The sequence below is a fragment of the Mytilus galloprovincialis genome, chromosome 6 (assembly GCF_965363235.1).
Source record: "Mytilus galloprovincialis chromosome 6, xbMytGall1.hap1.1, whole genome shotgun sequence".
Lineage (NCBI taxonomy): Eukaryota > Metazoa > Mollusca > Bivalvia > Mytilida > Mytilidae > Mytilus > Mytilus galloprovincialis.
The window spans coordinates 47,095,915-47,120,555 of NC_134843.1; the positions used below are offsets into that span (position 1 = coordinate 47,095,915).

A 24,641-nucleotide genomic window follows, 5' to 3' on the forward strand; every position below is an offset into this window, starting at 1 on the left:
TTTAAGCTTGAATTGGAGCGTTTTTAATGAGTAAATTAGTTCAAATCTTCACATAAACTAATTGAATCAACTGAAATAGACACTTAAGTGTTCAAAAAGTGTCCGAAATCTTTCGTCAGATGAACCTGAAATTTGAGGCCAACATCGGCCCTTACCGGACCTATTCCTTTAAAATCTTCTCTTTGTCATACTTGTACTGATATGACTGCTCATGTCAAATGCGAGTTATTAGTCTAAACAGGAGGCAGAGAAAGCCGTCTCTGTTGTTTCTTTAATTTCTAGTTCTGGGGGATATATTAATGGAACCCAATCAGAAAAGCTTTGATTGTTTATTGAAAGAACATCATCAAACTATCTGTATGTGAAATTAGATGATCTGGCTTCTTTTATGTGCTAATTCCGACTCATATGAAAGTAAGAAGAGGTCTGCTAGGAGAGGCGCACAGTTGGTTCCCATATGAATGTCGACAATTTGTTGAAAAAGTCTACCTCCAAATTTAACAAATATGTTGTCAATAAAAAAAACTCTAGCATACTGGTCACTAGTTCCTCTGTGTAGCATGTTTTACTTTTTTGTTCACTATTAATAAAATATGCCATATGGTTTCTCAAATTAATAAATTTGTAGCGTATGCTACCATTTTTATGTTGAATAGCATTGTGGACTATTTCTTTTAGACGATTTTTAAATTTCACATTTGGGATGGTGGTACATGTCTAAAGGGATGAAAAATCTAATTCTTTTTATAAAACTATTTTCAGAGAAAGATCGAGATCTAAATTTTTCTGAAGTTCTTTAGAGTAGTTTAAAATCCACATATGATACCACTACGTGAGTAAATAGTTTTATAGTATTTATGTACACCCTCTTTCACTGCACAAAGATTATTCTTTCTATCTTTTTATTGTAAGAAGCTTCTGTCAACGTTTTATTTAAATCTAGGATAGTGTACGAATCTAATAAATGTTTTAAATCTGTAACTGCAGACTTAATGTAGTGTTAACTGGAAGAAAAACTAAGTCCACTTTTAAGTAAAATACGAATAAACAGGTTCAAAATTTAACCAAATTTCCCTCTAGATACTAGCTTTTGATCATAAACAAGCTTCTGTCAAAGTTAGGTAGAAATCCTTTGTACGATAGACGCGCGTTTCGTGTACACAAGACTCATCAGTGACGCACAAGAACAACTTTGAGGATACAAAATTCCTAACAGTTGTACAAAATACGGCTAAGATATTCTATACCTGGCATAAGATAATCCTCAGGTTTTCGAAAAATTCAAAGTTTTGTAAACAAGAAATTTATAAAAATGACCACATGATTGATATTCATGTCAACACCGAAGTGCTGACTACTGGACTGGGGATACCATCGGGGACGAAACGTCATCAGCAGCGACATCAACCGGGGTTACCCAGTGGTGTACATAGTTAACAAAGGTGCCAGGATTATAATTTCGTACGCCAGATGTGCGTTTCGTCTACATAAGACTCATCAGTGACGCTCATATCAAAATAGCTATAAATCCAAACAAGTTCCTTTTTATATATATATATATTTGTTGTACAGCCACAGATGTCACCCAGTGGTACTTGTTTCTATTCATGAGAAGGTCGACTGCCGACTAAAAATTAGATGCTGGAATGTAAGAACAATTTACAAACTCCTGCTAATATGTTTTTGTGAATGTAGATGGCGTGGAAGGGGTAAAATATTTTTCAAGTACAGGTGAAACCATTGTATACTATGAAATCAGGTAAAAACGACGAAGAACGCGATGGCCGGAGAGATACAACTATAATTAGCAGAAGGATGACTTTCCAGCTTACGTAAAACATGTCTGAGGAGGGTAATATTCTGGCCTAACAAAATCTCCGACAAAGACCTACAAGAGATAACCAACACCAAGGACAAGAGACTGTACTGATACAAAAGAGATGGAAGAGGCTTGGTCATGTTCTACGCAAACCATCTGAAGGAATGACCAAGGTAGCCCTTAGATGGACACCATAAGGAAAAAGAAAAAGAGGAAGACCTAAAACAACATGGAGACAGCTGTAGAAAATGAATAAAAGGAAAGATAATACACTTGGGGCACAGTGAAAAAAAAAGCAAACATGCAAAAGGAGCTGAGAAAACTTGTCCTTGCTCATTGTGTCATAAGGATTAGCAAAGACTAAGTAAGAAAGTAAGTGAGTATCATCGCGAAAATGTTAATTCTGCAAATTTGCGGACGCACATTTTTTTTTCTACCCTCGTTGGGAGGTAACTCATGCGATTGGGATATCGAGACAACACCGCCTGTACAATGTCTATCATTCTTGACCACTCAGTCACCTTAACTGAACCAAAACAACTTTCGATGGCCTACTTTTATCTTTCCTCGTCAGTAGGATCATGGAAGTATCTATACTATTAAACGGGAAGACCTCATTTTGTGTGTCGCTTCTCTTCTTTCCACAATAAAGTAATCATCTATACTATTAAACGAGAAGACCTCATTTTGTGTGTCGCTTCTCTTCTTTCCACAATAAAGTAATTAGAGGAATATCCTTATGATTGTTATTAATTCATTGATTTATTGTTTCAGATCTCCATCATTTCTGATGTCAATTAAAGATATAAGAAAACAGTGTTATACTCATTTATGATGGAGATGACTCAACACTTTTGAGAAATATTGACGTAACATTACAACATGCCTGCAGTGAAGTGCCCAGTACCGGATTGCCAATATGAGACAGATGATCTCGACGCTGTTGTGGTTGCAGCATTGCTAACAACTCATGCAACAGTTCACTCTGCAGCCGCTGGTGCTATCGTCTCAGCAAAAGTTGAAAAAGTAAAACGTCCAACTGTTGCATCAGCTGGTTCCAGTGAAGATTGTACATACTTTGTGTCTCGATGGAAAGACTACATACAAGCAACTAAGGTCAGTGGCAAAGACCTTGTTATTCAGCTACTTGAATGTTGTGATGAAACTTTGCGACGAGACATTACAAGATCTGCTGGTGGATCACTAGTTGATAAATCTGAACAAGAAGTACTTGCAGCCATGCGAACTCTGGCAGTGAGAGAAGAAAACACTATGGTAGCACGTGTTTCTCTCCATGGCATGACACAGGATCGCGACGAGACAGTTCGTTCATTTGGAGCCAGACTTAGAGGCCAAGCCAGCGTTTGTAAATTTACATTACAATGTACAGGATGTGAACAAAATGTCGACTACACAGAAGCTATTTTACGTGATGTACTTACCCGTGGACTAAGTGACCCTGATATTCAGTTAGATCTCTTAGGAGACAAAAATCAGGATATGACACTGGAACAAGTCTTCAAATTCGTTGAGGCCAAGGAAGCCGGTAAGCGTTCTGCATCACGCCTTCTTGATTCACATGGCGCTGAAGCCGCCTCTAGTTCATATCGTCGAAAAAGAAATGCCAATGTAGCCAAAGACACAAAAAAATATGATAACAACAAGGTTGATTTATGTGGTTATTGTGGAAAAAAGGGACACGGAAAAAGTGCTCCACCTAAAATTAGGCAGAAAGAATGTCCTGCATACGGACACACTTGCAAAAACTGTGAACGTGACAACCATTATGAATCCGTATGTCGAAGCAATACCAGTAAGCCAAAAGTGAAACAAAATGAAGAATCTGAAAGTGCTGTATTTGATTCTCTTTGTGCGGCAACTGTGTCCCCTTTAGGGAAAAGAACAATCCAACTTGATCATCATCTTTACTCGCAGATGCATAACACATGGATTAAACGACCATCACAACCCCAGCCGTTCATCAACATAGTTGTAAAAGTTGTGGAGGATGATTACAAGCAGCTTGGTTTTCAAAACTCTTTAGTGTCTCAACAGAGAAGTACAGTCATACCTGCAATGGCTGACACTGGTTGCCAAAGTTGTCTTGCTGGAATCAAAGTGCTTTACAAAATTGGACTAACAAAACGTGACCTAATACCGGTAAATATGCAGATGCATGCCGCTAACAATAAAGGCATTGTTATACTTGGGGCCGTCATTCTCAGAATATCAGGAAAGGGCCAGGATAAGAGTGAACTAGAAACATCACAGACAGCTCAGACAAATTCTTTCTCAGCAAAGAAGCTTGCATTACACTTGGTATAATATCAGAGAACTTTCCTACTATTGGTGAAATTACCGGAAGCGTCACTGATATCTCCGCACTGAAAAACGATGAGAACAGGTTCACAACACAAATTGACTGCAACTGTCCAAAGAGGCAATCACCTCCTCCGACACCAGTGAAACTTCCGTTCTCACCCACAGAGGAGAACGTTCCTAAACTCCAAAACTTTCTGCTTGAACACTACAAGTCAAGCACTTTTAATACTTGTGAGCACCAACCACTACCACTTATGGAAGGTCCACCTTTGAAACTTATGATTGACCCTAAAGCAACACCAGTTGCATGTCATACTCCTGTTCCAGTTCCCTTGCACTGGCAGGATGATGTGAAAGCTTCATTGGACCAAGACGTCAGGCTTGGTGTTATAGAGCCCGTTCCAGTCGGCGAACCTGTAACATGGTGCCATCGTATGGTTATATGTTCTAAAAAGAATGGAAAATCGAGACGCACAGTAGATTTTCAGGCTCTCAACGCCCACGCAATAAGGGAAACACATCATACACAATCTCCTTTCCATCAGGCAAGATCAGTCCCTCGAGGCAAGAAGAAGACTGTATTTGACGCTTGGAATGGTTACCATAGTGTACCCATCAGAGAAGAAGACCGACATCTTACCACCTTTATCACTCCATGGGGAAGATACAGGTATAAGACTGCTCCTCAAGGATACATTGCATCAGGTGATGGTTACACAAGAAGGTTCGACGAGATCGTGGCCGATGTGCCACACAAGACTAAATGTGTCGACGATACTCTTCTGTGGTCTGATGATATTGAGGAAAGTTTCGTTCAAGCTTGTCATTGGTTGGAGCTTTGTGGAAAACATGGAATAACTTTAAACCCAGAAAAATTTCACTTCGCGCAAGATACAGTTGAGTTTGCTGGATTCGAAATAACAAACGATAGTGTGCGCCCTTGCAAAAGATACCTGCAAGCAATATTGGATTTCCCTACACCAAAGAACATAACAGACGTTCGATCGTGGTTTGGCCTTGTCAATCAGGTTTCGTATGCATTTAGTATGGCCGATCGCCTAAAACCATTTCGTCAATTGATCAAACCTGGAACACCATTTCGTTGGGATAATCAGCTGGAAACTCTCTTTCAAGAAACAAAGACTGTTATTGTTAGCGAAATCGAGGAAGGAGTACGCATATTTGACAAATCCAAACCGACTTGCTTAGCAACTGACTGGTCAAAATCCGGACTTGGATTCTGGTTATTCCAGAAGCATTGCAATTGCCAAAAGCTTCTACCATTCTGTTGTAACGAGAGTTGGAAAATTACACTGGTAGGCAGTCGCTTCACTCATGGTGCTGAATCACGGTATGCTTCAGTAGAGGGTGAGGCTTTAGCTGTTGTTGACGCACTGGATAAAGCCAGGTATTTCGTTCTTGGTTGTGAAGAACTAATTATTGCCGTAGATCACAAACCACTGCTCAAAATTTTTGGTGACAGATCACTTGACCAGATTTCAAACACCAGGCTACGAAACCTCAAGGAAAAAACATTGCGTTACAAGTTCAAAATGATGCATGTCCCAGGAGCAAAACATCGTGCTGCCGATGCCGTTTCGCGGAACCCAACAGGAAATAATTCAGAGGAACTCAGGTTAATTGATGACATAGCATTGATTACAGAAGACAACAACCAATTTGATTACTTGTCATTTCAGACTATTCAGCACAATTTCTTGTCCTCAATTATGAAAGACGATTGTTGTGATGGATGTTCAGATGAAGAACTTCAACTTGCCGCAGCCTCGTCAATAAACACCTTACAATCAATCACCTGGAACATGGTACGTGTTGCTACCAACAGTGACGATGATATGGTTAAACTGGTAGAAATAATCGAGAATGGAATGCCTGAATTCCGTCATGAAATGCCCACCGAACTTGGCGAATTCTTCCAATTTCGAGAAGACCTCTACACAGTAGATGGTGTAGTCATGTATAAGGATCGCATCGTAATTCCTCATGCACTCCGCACAAATGTCTTGACAATACTCCACTCAGCACACCAAGGTGTAACATCAATGATGTCAAGAGCAGAGTCGTCAGTCTTTTGGCCTGGAATAACCCCAGCTATCACTACTCTACGTAATGAGTGTTATCAATGCAATCGAATGGCACCATCACAACCATGTGCTCCACCAACACCACCTGTGTACCCAGATTATCCTTTCCAATGTTTGTGTGCTGATTTCTTTCATTATAAAGGCGTCAATTACCTGGTGGTCGTAGACAGGTATTCTAACTGGCCAATCATTGAGAGGGCCCACATTGGTGCACAAGGTCTAATTGACTGTCTACGAAGAACATTTGTTACTTACGGAATACCCGATGAGTTGTCTTCAGACGGAGGACCAGAATTTACTGCCTCTACAACAAGACAATTCCTTAAAGTATAGGGAGTGCATCATCGCCTTTCATCAGTTGCTTTTCCGCATAGCAATTGCAGAGCTGAAGTTGGCATAAAAACAGTCAAACGTTTAATCACTGATAACACTGGACCAAACGGTGAACTAGAAACAGATTCTTTACAACGAGCAATTCTACAATATCGCAATACACCTGATAGAGAAACAAGATTATCTCCAGCTATGTGTGTGTTCGGACGCCCTATTCGTGATTTCATCCCAATTCTTCCTGGTCGGTATAAACCGCATGACACATGTCGTGACACTTTATCGAAACGCGAGGAGGCTTTGAGGCATAGACACATGAAAGTAGCCGAAAAACTTTCCGAACATACAAAACAACTACCTCCATTGACTATTGGCGACCATGTCCGAATCCAGAATCAGATTGGTGCGAATCCATTGAAATGGGACAAAACAGGACAAGTTATTGAAGTAAGACAATTTGACCAATATGTAATACGGGTTGATGGATCGGGTATAGTTACCCTTCGCAACAGAAAATTTATTCGGAAATACGAACCAGTGAACAAATACCCAGAAAGGATATCAATTGACACTGATTTGAAATTAATAGCCAAACAAATAAAGCCAGCGTTTCATGAATCATCTCCTAAGGGCAAAACAAAGCTCTCTAGTGCTCCCTGTGCAGAAAAGAACGTGCTCACAGAAGACTTGTCTACTTCACCAGATGAACAGAATTACGAGGATCGAGACTCTTGTGAAAATGAGTCATACCCTACAGATATTGCGTTGAATCATTCACAACTACCAAACGTGCCAACAGCAACAGAGGGTCTGAAAACGCCCATTCCACAAAGCACTCCGTTGGATTTGACACAAACTAATTCGTCGCCGCCTAAAGAAGCTTCAACTCCAATCAGACATTCCAGTCGTCAAAGAAAAGAACCGTTATGGCTCCAAGATTACGAACATTAGTTTGAACAATACATTTCATATAAACACTTTGTTAATACACTAGATCAAAAGAGAGGTCTACTATTCATCAGTCATCGTTATATTTCAAATGGACATACCAATGACTTGTGGGGGGATAGAGGAATATCCTTATGATTGTTATTAATTCATTGATTTATTGTTTCAGATCTCCATCATTTCTGATGTCAATTAAAGATATAAGAAAACAGTGTTATACTCATTTAGTAATCATCATGCCTCTGTGTTCTTTAGGTACAGTGCATAGTCGCATTTGTCATTCATTTTTATGATTATTCAGATTGAGTTATTTTTGGAGAAAAACAAGAAAAAACGCATCCGGATATTGATTCCGTCATTGGGCGAAATTTTAAGTCATATTAGATTTCCGGTTTGCGTTTTTCTGTATTCTTTGAACATACATATACTACGAATAAAGTGTATTTTCTATCTGCTATCTTTTTTTAAGTTTACTATCCACGGCGGTCACAGAGTTAACTAAAAAGAGAGAGAGTCTGTATAATATAGAAATGACCGCCGTGGATCGATAAATAACCTGAGAATTGAAAGTAAAAAGCAAATACACTTTATTTATAGTAATGAATGTTCAGCGCTAAAAGTATGCATGTGTTATTAATGTTAATAGAAATAAAAAAAAATGGAATTTTTTGAAAAATAAAGGAGGAGCAGGGCTAGGAAAACAATACACCTTAAAGCTAATCCCGGCTGACCGGGCCGCTTGAAATTTGGACGCATACAACAATCACTTTTCCATTGTGGCGTCAGATATTTTGTATTGTGACGTCAAAGTTTTGCGGGAACCTGTGTGATACCCAGTAATGGCGGACAAATAGCAATAAGGTGTATTGTACTGTCCCAAAAGCACCTGACTTTTGATACCTTTTCTGAAATTCTCCATCAATTAAATTGTTTACAAAAATTCATTATAACAAAAAAAAAGAAGGTGTGGTATGATTGCCAATGAGACAACTCTCCACAAGAGACCAAAATGACACAGAAACTTACAACTATAGGTCACCGTACGGTCTTCAACAATGAGCAAAGCCCATACCACAAAGTCAGTTATAAAAGGCCCCGAAATGCAATGTAAAACAATTCAAACGAGAACACTATATATAACGGCTTTATTTATGTACAATAAACAACGAAAAAAAATGTAAGACATGAACAAACGACAACCACTGAATCACAGGCTCCTGACTTGAATGTTCTTAATATACTAAATGTATGTTCATATTGAAATTAATAGAAAACAAAAAAATGGGAATTTGGGAAATACAGGAGGGAGAAAAAAAAATTTCCTGTCCCCAAGTACTTATGACTTTTGATACTTTTCCTGAAATTCTCCAGTCATTAAATCTTTTGCAAAATTCTTCCTACAACACTTTACATACTTTCAACACGCTCTGATTGCCCGCGATTTCGCGGGTGTGTTCTAGTTATATTAACAGTAACTCAAACTAACCGACTTCAAGTATTTGTTAATAACCTTGACATGTCCTATGGATCCAATCATATTATTGGAACCTCGTGATAGTTCGTAATTACGGAACATACAGAAATAACCAGACGTGTCAGCTTTTAAGAGTTTTTCTGCGCTAAAAGAAATAAATAAAAAGAAATATCAATGAACCCCCTCCCCCCCCCCCCCCGACTGTTTGCACAAAAAAAATGAAGAACATTGCAGTTTAGTTACATCAATTTCATAAGCAACATTTTTATTCACAAGGCGGCCGTTGCCTAAACATGCATAGTTGTAACAATATATATATATCATAGGCTCAAAAATCAAAAAGAGAGGGCTTTTTTCAATTTTTTGGGGGCATAATGATATAGCGCATGGGCATTTATATAATATCTCCTTATTACAATATTAGCTTGAATAACAATAAATTCCTTCTGTAAAGAAAAACAAACGGTGGTAATGTTGTAAACCAGCCACTGAGGTTTATTGCTAAATTTCATGAATATTTTCATTAATTGTTTTCATGAGTACAATGGCAAATATTTCATGAAATTCAACATGAAATGATTCATTCCCAAAAGAAAATCAGTAAGATACAATCTTGGACAAAGTAATAAAGTTGTTTTTAACTTATTAACTTATGTGTAACAATTCATCTGTCTCGTAACCTTGTACACCCTATGTAGAGGCCATCACGTGCATGTAATTAAAGCCTCTTTAATCTTCAATACATATTTGATAATAAAAATACGTTAATAACATTTCACCGTATTGAGGCGATTAAGAAAACCGTAAATAGTCTTGTATACATTCGATAAAAATCTACAACCTTTAAATTAAAATCCATCAATCATTCGCCATCTTGCACACGTCACGCTAATTATGTCCCGCAAACACCAAACTTAAGGAACATAAGTCAAGGGGGAATCTACATCATCACGCAGGGTGTCGGCGATTGAAATTGGACCACCATCTTGTCGCTTCAAGGTAAGAATTTCACTTATTATGTCAGTTATATGAGGGTTATGATTATACAAAATAGTCCACCAAAGACTATATAAAGTAGGAAAATAAATGAGCCATCGCTCAATATTATTGGTTATCTCAATTTTGCAAACACTTCGATACCAGTTTTAGGAATTAGGTCAAACATGCAGGATATCGGCAAAAATTTTCATAACAACATCTTGATTATCAAGAACGCCTACTTTATCAACAAATGAACACGTCCGAATTCTTTATTGTATTCGGGAAAATACTTGTTACTTACAAATATCCGTCATTATGGCCGAAAAACGTCTTATTTTTAAAAAATGGAAAAAGGATGTCGGCAACACATCGAATATCGAAGGATGTCGGGGACACATCATATACTATTTTTAACACATATGTTATTCAACAAATGACTAGATCTAACTTCTTATTTTTTCAGATAAAACTAATGGTCATGACAAGACGCAAATCAAACTTAAACTTGTGCAGGCGGAAACGATCGCGAATACAACCTTATGTTGACCAGCCGACCAGATCGCCCACTTAACCGCAATCCGTAAAAAAATCAAAACCATGCAAATCCTCATTTGTCATCAAAATAAAAACGCAGAGCCAAAAATATTAAGTTCCAACCATTGTCCATTACTGAAGAAATTTCAACAAAACCGCCAGTAGACTTGCAAAAGTCACGATAAAGGACCAACATGGCCATGAATACGATTGTTCAATCCACCATTTTTGTTCTTAAAATGTCATGTACCAAGTCAGGAATATTGCCATTGTTATATAATAGTTCGTTTCTGTGTTTGTTACATTTTAATGTTGTATTTCTGTTGTGTCGTAGTTGACCTCTTATATTTGATGCGTTTCCCTCAGTCTTAGTTTGTAACCCGGATTTGTTTTTATTTCTCGATTTATGAATTTCGAACAGCGGTATACTACTGTTGCCTTTATTAAACACCCGGTAGATGTAGGGCCAGATGAAATGTCATATATATGACTGTATATTACATTAATTTGTAGGATCCTTTATTATAGATAATTTAGCTGATCTGTCACAATAACATCTTCATGCCTTATATATCATGTACTGTAGTACGCCGCTAGATTAAAACTGACGAGGAAAGGTAACACACGGCCAGCGAAAGCTCTTTTTTTGAGAGCCCAGGTGGTCGTGTGGTCTAGCGGGGCGGCTGCAGTGCAGGCGATTTGGTGTCACGATATGACAGTAGCATGGGTTCGAATCCCGGCGAGGGAAGAACCAAAAATTTGCGAAAGCAAAGTTTACAGATCTAACATTGTTGGGTTGATGTTTAGACGAGTTGTATATACATTATGTACACAGCCATGTATCACCATCATTGATGGCGATCCGATGGATACATCTGTTGTAGAGTTGTAACTGACTCAGACGTACTTATAAATATAATTATTTTCTGTGACTGTATATTACATTAATTTGTAGGATCCTTTACTATAGATAATTTAGCTGATCTGTCACAATAACATCTTCATGCCTTATATATCATGTACTGTAGTACGCCGCTAGATTAAAACTGACGAAGAAAGGTAACACACGGCCAGCGAAAGCTCTTTTTTTGAGAGCCCAGGTGGTCGTGTGGTCTAGCGGGACGGCTGCAGTGCAGGCGATTTGGTGTCACGATATGACAGTAGCATGGGTTCGAATCCCGGCGAGGGAAGAACCAAAAATTTGCGAAAGCAAATTTACAGATCTAACATTGTTGGGTTGATGTTTGGACGAGTTGTATATATATATATAGTATCAAAAAGACTTGGTCCAATAAATGACCCCTGTGGAACCCCTGTTTTAACTGAAACGAAATTAGATTTTCACCTTCTAAAACTATTTTTTTTTTCTCGAATATTTACAAAAATTGATCCTGGAATTGAGTGCATGAAATGGAATCAAGGAAGGAACACCAATCCTCTTTTTTTTTTATTGTATCTTCATAATGGTTGATAAAATCAAAGGACAATTACATTAATAATTTATTAGCGTGTTCCCGACATCCTTCGATATTCGATGTGTTGCCGACATCCTTTTTCCATTTTTTAAAAATAAGACGTTTATCGGCCATAATGACGGATATTTGTGAGTAACAAGTATTTTCCCGAGTACAATAAAGAATCCGGACGTGTTCATTTGTTGATAAAGTAGGCGTTCTTGATAATCAAGATGTTGTTATGAAAATTTTTGACCTAATTCCTAAAACTGGTATCGAAGTGTTTGCAAAATTGAGATAACCAATAATATTTCCTACTTTATATAGTCTTTGGTGGACTATTTTGTATAATCATAACCCTCATATAACTGGCATAATAAGTGAAATTCTTACCTTGAAGCGACAAAATGGTGGTCCAATTTCAATCGCCGACACCATGCGTGATGACGTAGATTCCCCCCTTGTAAGTCCGGATATTTCCCGAATTCCAAGGTCGAATGATCTCAAAGTCAAAAGAAACCTCAAATTAAAAAAAATAATGCATTGTTTTTTTTTATATAACGCAATGGATAGTTTTCATTATAAAATGTATGTACATATACTTTTTTCTAAAGAAAATTCTTTAAATTGTTCATATATAGAAGAAGTTTACTTTATTTTAATTGCTTCCTCCATAAAGCAATTCCCCGACATATTTTCCGTATGCAAAGTCACCTCAGTGTGAACCATCTCGTAAAAATCACAATACGCATGGTGTCCTTAAAATATACTATTATCTAAATTTACATGTTAAACACGTGCTCAATTTCCATGTTTTTTTGTTGTTTTTTTTGTCGATTGTTGACAAACAGGTAACAATCGTTAAACTTCGGCTTCAAAACACGAACTTTAATTACCTGCCATATTTTCACAACAAGACTGACCGATTGAAAAAAAAATTTGACAATACTCTAGTTCAGGAAAACATGTTCGCGACCTAGAATTCTGAGTGGGTCAAGCGTTTAATTAAAATTCATGCCAGAATATGCGAGATTTGGATAAACTGGGGGCAAAGTCATATATGGTACACAACAATATTCGGTGTTTAATAGGCGTTTATTAGGACGCCTGCCGCTTTCCCGTTTACCTGTGAAGTCGTTGAGTGTCATCTGTTTTTTGTTTGTTTATGTTTATGTGTAATAAAGTAAAATAAATAATATTTTGAAAAATTTCGGGACAGTGTTTAAAAATTACGGGAGAAAATTGGAAAAGAATTTTGAAATTACTGCTTGCAAATAGCCAAAACGAAATGGTTGATAAAGAAGGAACGAGGTCCTTCAAGTCCCTGGAAGCTGTGAAGAACTTTGAAGAAGTGTATGTGTCGAAATATATTTTTTTGTCGATTGAGAATAATTTCCAGAAACATGCTGGTGTAATGGCATTAATTGCCAAAACAGTATATCATACAATGGTGACACTACATAATTTATTCTCTTTAGCTTTTTTTCGGGAGAATATAGATAAACAACCTAAACCATATGATTGTCATGAAAGACGGAGCTTTTTGAAAAGTTGTTGCTGGTCATAACACATAGTCGTAATGAATGATATTATGCGATGTATTCAATAAAAAATAAACATCATGGCTTCATAAATGTTATGTTTTCAATATTGTATAAATAATCTGACCGTTAAACCTTGGTACAGTTTATATACGTTCCTTGTTCAAACCATAATAAAATAAGTTCCAATAAAATCAAACAGCTACAGATCGTCATATGGAATTAAAATCTTAGCAAAAAAGCCGCACCCACTTATATATACAATGTCTTTACTCTGACTGTTGCATTTTGAACAAACGAGTGAAAGTCCAGCGCAATGTAGAACAAAATATTTTCAACATTCATATATCATTATCATGATCTTGACCTGCATGAATATGCATTTCACTTGCAAATGGGCGATTAAACAAAACGGTTATTGATGACTGCACGAAAATATTTAACCTCAGACAAAACATGAAATTAACTGTTCAGGAAAAACGAAGTCCATCTAGTAGTAAAATACGGAAAAATGAAAATAAATATTTTCAAAATTTTGCCCTGGATACTTTATTTTGGACTTAAAGAAGCTCCCAATTTCCCGAAATTCCATTATGTTTGACAACGATTTTGATGTAAAACAAAACTTTAACCACAGACTGAACCTAAATGCTGAATTAGTCGGCGTGAATGCTGCCGACGGAACCTAGCATCGCTAAATATCAAAAGATTCAAGTAGGCAGCTATTCCACTCATAAATCTTAGACCTCCATGCTTTCGACAAGACGACAATAATTGTTTTCTTTTTGTCTAAGGGGGGGGGGGTGGTCTTTTTTTCTATAGTAATTGTAGTATAACAAAAAAAAATCGCATTTAGTATCATTTTTCTACCTACTAACGTGAATTTTCTGATACAAAAATAGATATACGACAGAACTCTTCATTAAAAGTATGTAATCAAATGCCAAACTATATATATATATATATATATATATATATATATATATATATATATATATATATATATATCAGTCTAAAGATTTGCACAACGGTACTGATATAAGATGTTATAATACGAAAATGTTGTTATTAAATCGTGTTGACAAATATTTCGGCTCAACAAATGGCCTTCTTCAAGTGTCAGAAGTTTTAACAATACTAAAAGTGTGATACTTATTTTACGGCCGCGTTGGTGATATATAAAGAGTCGCTTTTAGACGGAAAGTATTATTATTCAGTATTGTTAAAACTTCTGAATGCAGTAAGGTTCTATCCAGGCACTCTGGTTCTAAACCTTGGTTCCATCTGGGTTAATTGTTTGGTTCTGAACCTTGGATCTATCCGGGTTCTATGGTTCGAAACCATGGTAACTGGTTCAACATCCGGGTTGTTTGTTTATAGCAAAACAACCTATTGACAATTTGCTGTCGGTTTTCATTGGATTCAATACTGCTGCATTATTGCGTTTTATGAAGGTAATAATAGATTTAAACAGGGCTAACATCATATTTTTGAAACATTGTCTAAAACAATCGTGAGCAGAAAAAAAAATAATTTAAATGTCCAAAAAACGGTTATACTATTTAACATCAATTCTCTGTATGCATCAACCAACAGCTGGCCACATAAAAAAAAATATTGTGATAGAAAAACTACCTCTAACATCAAAGTTAGTTGCATTTTTCATAAAAATCATAAAAAAAAACCCATAATTTTCCTTAGCAACCAAGGAAAAATTTACCTCAAAATGACCAAATTTCAAATATGAACAGCTCATTTATTATGTCAGATAGCTTTTAATAGTTTACCATTAAATGAACAACATAATATGCTTTATAAAGATATATTTATTAAAGTACATCATATACGGTGAAAAACAGTATAGAATGTCAGAGGTAATAGCTATTTTAGGTACTGTGGATCTTAAGCAAAAAGAGTCAAAATCGACCAAATTTGGTCCCTTAAATATTTTTTTTGCAGAAATATAGCCAAAACATGACTCACTACACTTAAAGATTATGTATTTAGCTAATCATTAATGAAAAAATATCTCTGGGTAAACATATTTTAAATCAATGGCGGATAATTCAAATTGGGTCATATTAGGGGTGTAAACTGTTCATGAAGGTCAATTTTTTATATGTTTGCTATCATACCAGACAATTTCCACCATATAAACCAACTAACATGTTATATTTATGTTGGTGTTTGTTGAATATGTTTGTTCAAATGACTGACCTATGGTTGACAATAAAAAACCTTAATGCAAACCTTTAAAAAAGAGGGGGCGGGTAGTGATATAAATTTTTTTTTTTTTTTTTTTTTTTTTTTTTTTTGCACAAAAAATTTAGAAATATAGAGGCACTAAAATCAAAGAATTTTGGGATGGATACTACGAATGATTTTCTTTTAATACAGAGATAAACAAAATTGGTTCATCACTAGGTTCATTATATTTATACTAGAGTTTCTAAAGAGCTTGTGTCGCTCACCTTGGTCTATGTAAATATTAAACAAAGGAAGCAGATTGATTCATGACAAAATTGTGTTTTGGTGATGGCAAGACAAGACAAAATGTTTTATTTCCTCAGACACAAACGTGTATAAGAGGTCAAAACATAATAAAGTATACATATAAATCGATGGTGATGTGTTCGGACATCTGACTTTACTAAACATTCTTACTGCTTACAATTATCTCTATCTATAATGAACTTGGCCTAGTAGTTTCAGTGGAAAATGTTAGAAAAAATTGACAAATTTTATGAAAATTGTTAAAAATTGACTATAAAGGACTTAGGGGGCCAATTGACCATTTTGGTCAAATTGACTTGTTTTAGGTCTTACTTTGTTGTACATTATTGCTGTTTACAGTTTATCTCTATCTATAATAATATTTAAGATAATAACCAAAAACAGCAAAATTACCTTAAAATTACAAATTCAGGGGCAGCAACCCAACAACGAGTTGTCCGATTCATCTGAAAATTTCAAGGCAGATAGATTTTGAACTGATAAACAAAATTATCCATGCCAGATTTGCTCTAAATGCTTTGGTTTTTTAGTTATAAGCCAAAATCTGCATTTTATGTTCAATTTTTAGCCGTGGCGGTCATCTTAGTTAGATGGCCGTGTCACCGGACACATTTTTAAACTAAATACCCCAAAGATGATTGTGGCCAAGTTTAGATTAATTTTGGCTAGTAGTTTCAGAGGAGGAGATTTTTTTAAAAGATTACTAAGATTTACGAAAATATGTTAAAAATTGACTATAAAGGGCAACAACTCCTAAAGGGGTCAACTGACTATTTCGGTCATGTTGACTTATTTGTAAATCTTACTTTGCTGAACATTATTGCTGTTTACAGTTTATCTCTATCTATAATAAGATTCAAGATAATAACCAAAAACAGCAAATTTCCTTAAAATTACCAATTCAGGTGCATCAACCCAACAACGGGTTGTCTGATTCATCTGAAAATTTCAGAGCAGATAGATCTTGACCTGATAAACAATTTAACCCTGTCAGATTTGCTCTAAATGCTTTGGTTTTTGTGTTATGTTCTATTTTGGCGGCCATCATGGTTGGTTGGCCGGGTTACCGGACACATTTTTTAAAGTAGATACCCCAATAATGATTGTTGCCAAGTTTGGTTTAGTTTGGCCAAGTAGTTTCAGAGAAGAAGATTTTTGTAAAAGTTAACGACGACGGACGAAGATTTTCAAAAAGGGGAAATCACTCATTTTTTTTTAAATTACATCCAAATTAGTTTGAGCATGAAATTTTCAATTGCTGGAATATGTTATTTGATATATTTACCCTCAATACATCTAAAAATAGTTTTTTTCATAAGAAAGGAATATTTTATCATGAAAATATTCATATGAAAAATATTTATTTACAAATAGAACGTAAAAAAGGGGAATTTCAGGGTAAATTACAATGATTAGTATTCCTCGTTTGGCAACTTTCTGCTACATTTACCCAAGAATTTTTTTGCAGCATTTTGTTGACAAAACATCCATAATTTTATATTTTATAGTCCTTTATGTGAGGATTTCTGCGTTTTCAGTAAAATCAGATGTAAAAAATGACAAAAATCGGGGATAATCATGCCGATTTTTGTGTTAGGGGGACCCCCTTTTGAACCAAAAAACTGTTTTTATTCGAAAAATTTGTCAGTTAGCAGTTTAAATGATTGAATTCTTCTATTATACCCATGAAAATAACAAAAAATGTTATGCTTTATCTCATTTTTACCATAAAATACGATGTTAGCCATTTTTCCTTGCTATACTAATATTTACATATGATGTCATGTTGTTTCCATGGCAACCAGACTATACAGATTTTTTTTATTGATTTTTCTTTAATTTGACTGTTAGTTTGGACCATTTCAACTTAAAAAAAAGTAATCGAAAAAAAACAATCTGGCCAAAATTTTTCGTATTTGGTCTATTATTACAGAGAATTGATGTTAAGTAGCATGCTTATATTGTGATACGGTAGTGTGTGTATATTTTCAAATTTTATTTATGGAAAAAAGGTCATAAGTTAATAATCGCATATCTCGTATATGAAACCAATCTCTTTCATTTAAAAAAAATACCTGTTAGATTTTAAACGTTATAGAAAATACGTCGCTTTTTGTGAAGTTAATAATAGATTTAAACAAATTCGTGTGACGCGGAGTTGATTTTTCGTTTGTCGTCTTCTGGTGTGCTGTCGTAAATTGTAATTTTTATTTACCTATGTATGTGTCTGTGCAGAGTGTCCTTGCATTTGTTTGTATTGTATTCCTGTCATATACTGTTGTCATTCAAGCGTTTTTTCATTATCTAATTTTGCATTACCTTTTGTTATAGTTCAGTTTTTCTGTTGTCCCATTTGCCTATTTTTGTATAATCGATCGTGGCTATTGAACATCTATTACTACTATTGCCTTTATTCATAAAAGCCCGGCTAGACTAAATACACACAGAATCATCATTTCAATACACCAAATAAATTTTACAAATTTAGAAATGATATAAATGTTTACCGTTGACAATTGGTACACCAAAGCCGAGTTTTGAGACATTCGAATATGATCATTTATTTATTTTGCCCAAATAGCTTTTCTAGCATTGCTACAAATAAATAAATAAACAAGAACGTGTCCAAAGTACACGGATGCCCCACTCGCACTATCCTTTTCTATGTTCAGTGGACCGTGAAATTGGGGTCAAAAGTCTAATTTGGCTTTAAAATTAGAAAGATCAGATCATAAGCAACAAGTGTAGTAAGATTCAAGTTGATTGGACTTCAGCCTCATCAAAAACTACCTTGACCAAAAACTTTAACCTGAAACACCCCCTTTCATTTTCTATGTTTAGTGAACCGTGAAATTGGGGTCAAAAGTCTAATTTGGCTTTAAAATTAGAAAGATCATATCATAAGTAACAAATGTACTAAGTTTCAAGTTGGGAAATGTTTACCGTTGACAATTGGTACACGAAAGCCGAGTTTTGAGACATTCGAATATGATCATTTATTTATTTTGCCCAAATAGCTTTTCTAGCATTGCTACAAATAAATAAATAAACAAGAACGTGTCCAAAGTACACGGATGCCCCACTCGCACTATCCTTTTCTATGTTCAGTGGACCGTGAAATTGGGGTCAAAAGTCTAATTTGGCTTTAAAATTAGAAAGATCAGATCATAAGCAACAAGTGTAGTAAGATTCAAGTTGATTGGACTTCAGCTTCATCAAAAACTACCTTGACCAAAAACTTTAACCTGAAACTCCCCCTTTCTTTTTCTATGTTCAGTGGACCGTGAAATTGGGGTCAAAAGTCTAATTTGGCTTTAAAATTAGAAAGATCATATCATAAGCAACAAGTGTAGTAAGTTTCAAGTTGATTGGACTTCAGCTTCATCAAAAACTACCTTGACCAAAAACTTAACCTGAAACTCCCCCTTTCATTACCTATGTTCAGTGGACCGTGAAATTAGGGTCAAAAGTCTAATTTGGCTTTAAAATTAGAAAGATCATATCATAAGCAACAAGTGTAGTAAGTTTCAAGTTGATTGGACTTCAGCTTTATCGAAAACTACCTTGACCAAAAACTTTAACCTGAACGGACGCACAGACGAACGAACGGTACGACGAACGGACAGACGGACGAACGAACGGACGGACGAACGAACGGACGGACGGACGGACAAACGAACGAACGCACTTACGGAAGCACAGACCAGAAAACATAATGCCCCTATACTATCGTAGGTGGGGCATAAAAAAAAGTGCCTTTCCACTTTTTCTAAGATAATTTTTCAGTTTTAGGTATCATAAAATGTTTCTCACAGGTACTTTATATCGATTTGTCGGTTAGTTTGAAGGTTCAATTGTAGGTAGCTAGTTGATAGGTTTAATTCAATTCTTTTATTACTTTGAGCAAATAATGCTCATCAGTACAGACATGTAATATATATGCAAATATAATATATCATACATAAATACTTAATGCATAAATAACTGATAAATGAATACGTCCGAGAAAAATAATGATCTATAATAAGTATTGGTTACTTATAACATGTCTTAGTTTAAATACATGGAAAAGAAATTTACAAAGGTTACAGATGTCTTTTACATTTTCTGTGCTCAACAACTTTATAAGCTTAGATGACGATTGACCTGTTTCATTTGTTAATTTTGACGTATTTTATTTAATTCATTAACTGATTGGCACTGTTGGTAGGCCTTGTTGATTGATTGACAGTTTGCTGAATATAGAGGCGCATAATTTATATTGATTGATATCATTGTACTTTAGTGATAAATAAAGGCAACAGTAGTACACCGCTGTTCAAAACTCGTAAATCTATGGAACAAAAAACAAATCGGGGTAACAAACTAAAACTGAAGGAAACGTATTAAATATAAGAGGAGAACAACGACAAAACATTAAAATGTAACACACACAGAAACGGACTAAGCATTAAAAAAAATTGATAATACTTACCAAGTGTAACGATCTCCCACAATAGTACACCATATGACCAGACATCAGTTTTCTTTGTAAACATTTGGTCATTTAATGATTCAGGCGCCATCCATCTAATTGGTAGGGGTCCCTGTAACACAAACATGACTTTTATAGACTAAATATGCTGTTTAAGAATAGTAAGATTTTTTCATCTTGATTTTATATCTTCTTACATTGATTTTGTGTTTGATAGGGTTATATATGTTACAGTAAATAGTTGAAATTAAGAATTACATGTAAATACTAAAATTTAGGAAGTACATGCAATCTCCGATGTACTTAGTAAATACAACTAATTCCTGAAACGGCCTAGTTATTACCAGTAGTTACTTATTTTAAAATGAATTTTTACACCAATTTACTAACTGTGTAATATGGTCAGCTAATCAAAAGTTATGGTTATTCTAGCCATAGAAGATCAGTGATCGAGTACTCTTAAAAAGTGATCAGCCTAAAATGTACCTTTTCGTTATAGGAGCATTAGCTACTAAATTAAATTAAATATGATTTTTTATAATTCACTTTAAGCAGTCAATTGGTTCTATTTTTACTAAAATGGTTGATGAGTTGTGCACTTGCAAGTGCATAATTGGACCTCATTGAAAACGTGTTCAATTCAACCCCTAGCTGGAGATAGGTTACCGATGTATTCAGATTTAAAATTGTAAGGGTTTCGCGGAACCCAGTATCTCGCCTACTTTAGCTGTTAGTCGCAGGCTCAACAAAAATAGGAAAAACAATATTAAAATTTTCCTCAAGTTACTATCTTTTGACTAGTGCTGTAAGAAGCTTCTGTCCAAATTTGGTTAAAATCCAGGATGACTAGGATGGTTTATGAAATCTAATAAAAAACTTTAACCGCAAAGTGTATGTTATGTTAACTGGAAAAAAACGAAGTCTATTTATAAGGAATATACAAAACGTCATAATCAGGTTGGGAACAACCCCTCAATGTTATAAATATCCCTTAAATTAGGGGTCAATATAAGTTATAATATATCTTTTTGTAAATAACATTTTTTAGGACAAAAAAGGCTCAAAATATTGATTTTGTTATCAGTAAATTAAAAGCTAACTAAATATTACTAGTATGTTATATGCATATACATATTCATGGATCTACAATCTGTCGATACCTGTAACTTGGCATTGCACAAGGTCATGTTTTTCTCTGGCTGTTTATGACGTCTTTACACTAAATCCATTGGAGGTTGGATGTGTACGGATTGATAGTTTAGTCTTAGCTGCATGATTTTTTTATTAGTTGTTAGTGGCTTTGAACTAGCTTTCAGATAACTGCGAGTACTCTCAGATCTGTTCATTTTGTCTTTTTGTGTCGGGATGTATAAGTACCGGGCCACGTCCAATTTTATGTTTGTCCATCTGATGAGTTAAGCCTTGTTCAACTGATTTTTATAGTTCGTTCTTATGTTGTACTGTTATACCACTGTCCCAGGTTAGGGGGAGGGTTGGGATCCCGCTAACATGTTTAACCCCGCCACATTATTTATGTATGTGCCTGTCCCAAGTCAGGAGCCTGTAATTCAGTGGTTGTCGTTTGTTTATGTGTTACATATTTGTTTTTCATTCATTTTATAATTTTTTTTTAACATAAATGAGGCCGTTAGTTTTCTCGTTTGAATTGTTTTACAGTGTCTTATCGGGGCCTTTTATAGCTGACTATGCGGTATGGGCTTTGCTCATTGTTGAAGGCCGTACGGTGACCTATAGTTGTTAATGTCTGTGTCATTTTGGTCTTTTGTGGATAGTTGTCTCATTGGCAACCATTCCACATCTTTTTTTTTTATATCATATTTTCCAAAAGTACTAAATATCTACCTGGTATTAAATGGTCAAAACATTTCCAAGAATTTTGTAATATTCCTGGACTGTAACCATGTTAACACATTTACTTTAATATTATTCAAAATAAGTGGACCCCTCTTTTAGAAAAATTGTTTAAACAATTATGTATTTCTTCCCTTTTTAAGTAAAAAAAAAGTTTTTCAAAAGATTTGTATAGTAGCACTATATTAATCCTTGGTATTTCTTTTTTCTTTTCTACAACAGTTTTTCAAAAGATTTGTATAGTAGCACTATACTAATTCTTGGTATTTCTATTTTCTTTTCTACAACAGTAAAATGACCCCATGTCTGAGGGAGGGATGTTCCCAACCTGATAATAACAAATACAGGTCATAGTACAGCCTTTAACACAGGGCTTGGACCCAGATCAAACAGCGAGCTACAAGGGACCCTAAAATTATAAGGGTACATAATTTGAACAGGAAAACTAACGGTCTAATTTATATATACAACGAACAACATCAACAAACTATAACTGTTGAATGACAGGCTCCTGAATCAATCAGGACAGGTGCATAAACATGCAACCTGTATGGATAGTTTTGTATCGCCAGCATACAATATAATTGCAGTTGAAGGCAACTCTTTCAGAAGATCTTAGTACTCTTTTTTAACAGCGAACATTTTTTGATAGGGAATATAAGTAAGGGGGAAAGAAACCGTGGCAATGTTTTGGTATGCACATGTATTTTCCTCTGTTATATATATTTATTCGGAGCACTCCCACTTGGGATAAATGGGTTTCATGTTGAATCAAATATTATCACAGTTATTTACAGTATGGTGGGTTGCTTATAGGTTTTAAATCGTTATATACAGGTAAGACTGTGATTTTAAACGCGAGTGTTTATATCTTTTTATAATATTTACATAAAACCGTGCGGGAAATGGACATTATTACATTTACGGATGCGGGGAGCGGGAATAATAAAAAATAAAAAATATCTGTTTTGAAAAAATTAGTGCGAGCGGGTCCGTCGACAAGGAATTAAATTGGTGTTGCCTAAGTAAGCCCTAACATTCCTACCCTTTGACTTTCTTATTTGGTATCTTTAATTATATCTTTAATTTTAAAACAAAAATATCAAGGTAGGAAATAGCTGTAAAAATGACAAAAAAAATCAGTGAATACCAGTTATCACCGAAACAATTGGTAAATATATGTAATTACTGAATTGGCTATTAATTACAGGTATTTACTGAAATGTTAAGTAATTACATGTAATTCCTAATTTCACCTATTTACTGTAAAAGAGGGACGAAAGATACCAAATATGTAATATATACATAACTTACTATTTATTTCGTTACACTTATAAAAACTTATTGTCCTACATCATGGTCGATAATAAATAAACTTATCATAGATACCCGGATTAAAATTCCATATTTACGTCAGACGTGCGTTTCGTCTACAAAAGACTCATTAGTGATCATCAGTGACGCTCGGATAAAAAAAATGTTTAAAAGGCCAAATAAAGCACGAAGTTGAAAAGCATTGCGAACCAAAAATTGCTAAAAGTTTTGCCAAATACAACTAAGGTAATCTATTCCTGAGGAAGAAAAGCCTTAGTTTTTCCAAAAATTTACAGTTAATTTATAATTTTGAACATATCAAAGATAACTCAAGTCAACACAGAAGTGCTGACTACTGGGATGGTGATACTCTCGGGGAAATAAATCTCCACCAGCAGTAGCATCGACCCAGTGGTTGCAAATAAACTCATCATAGATACCCGGATTAAAATTCAATATAAACTTTATTTATGTATTTGCACAAGACTATTTATGTAACCTTATTTATGTATTTACACTAGACTAGTTATTTCATGTATTCACCAAAATGGTTAAATGTGTAATGATTGATCCTATAGTAAGAGATTAAATGATCTATCTGTAAGTTGTTATTGTCTTTACAAACTAGCTTTCAGTAGCTCATTTACTCTTAGATAGATACTTTGTGTTTTTGTCTTTATAATGGTTAATTGTCTATCTAATGAGTCAAGGCATTTTGAACTGATTTTCACAGTTGGTTCTTATGTTGTGCTGTTACAACACATTCCCACCTTATTAATGGGTTTTGCGCTCACAAAGATGTGACTATTCAAAATCAGGAACCTTCTATTCTGTGATTGTCGTTGTTTGATGTCTGTCATATTTGGGTTTTTTTTCCGTTTATTTTCGTTGTTTACATCAGGCAATTGTCTTTATTCTTTTGAATAGTATAACATTTTCTCGTTTTACAGGCTTTCAAA

At 35.1% G+C, this 24,641-nt stretch overlaps 1 protein-coding gene across 2 annotated transcripts in view; it reads right to left on the reverse strand.

Annotated features, from left to right (window-relative positions):
- The window catches only part of LOC143079728 (fibroblast growth factor receptor 4-like), a 213,104-nt gene that overhangs the window by 32,369 nt on the left and 156,094 nt on the right, over positions 1–24,641 (reverse strand). For both annotated transcript variants that reach the window (XM_076255274.1, XM_076255275.1), the window contains exon 18: positions 20,497–20,608. In XM_076255274.1, the coding sequence (XP_076111389.1) occupies positions 20,497–20,608 (112 nt within the window). The remainder of the gene's footprint in view (positions 1–20,496; positions 20,609–24,641) is intronic.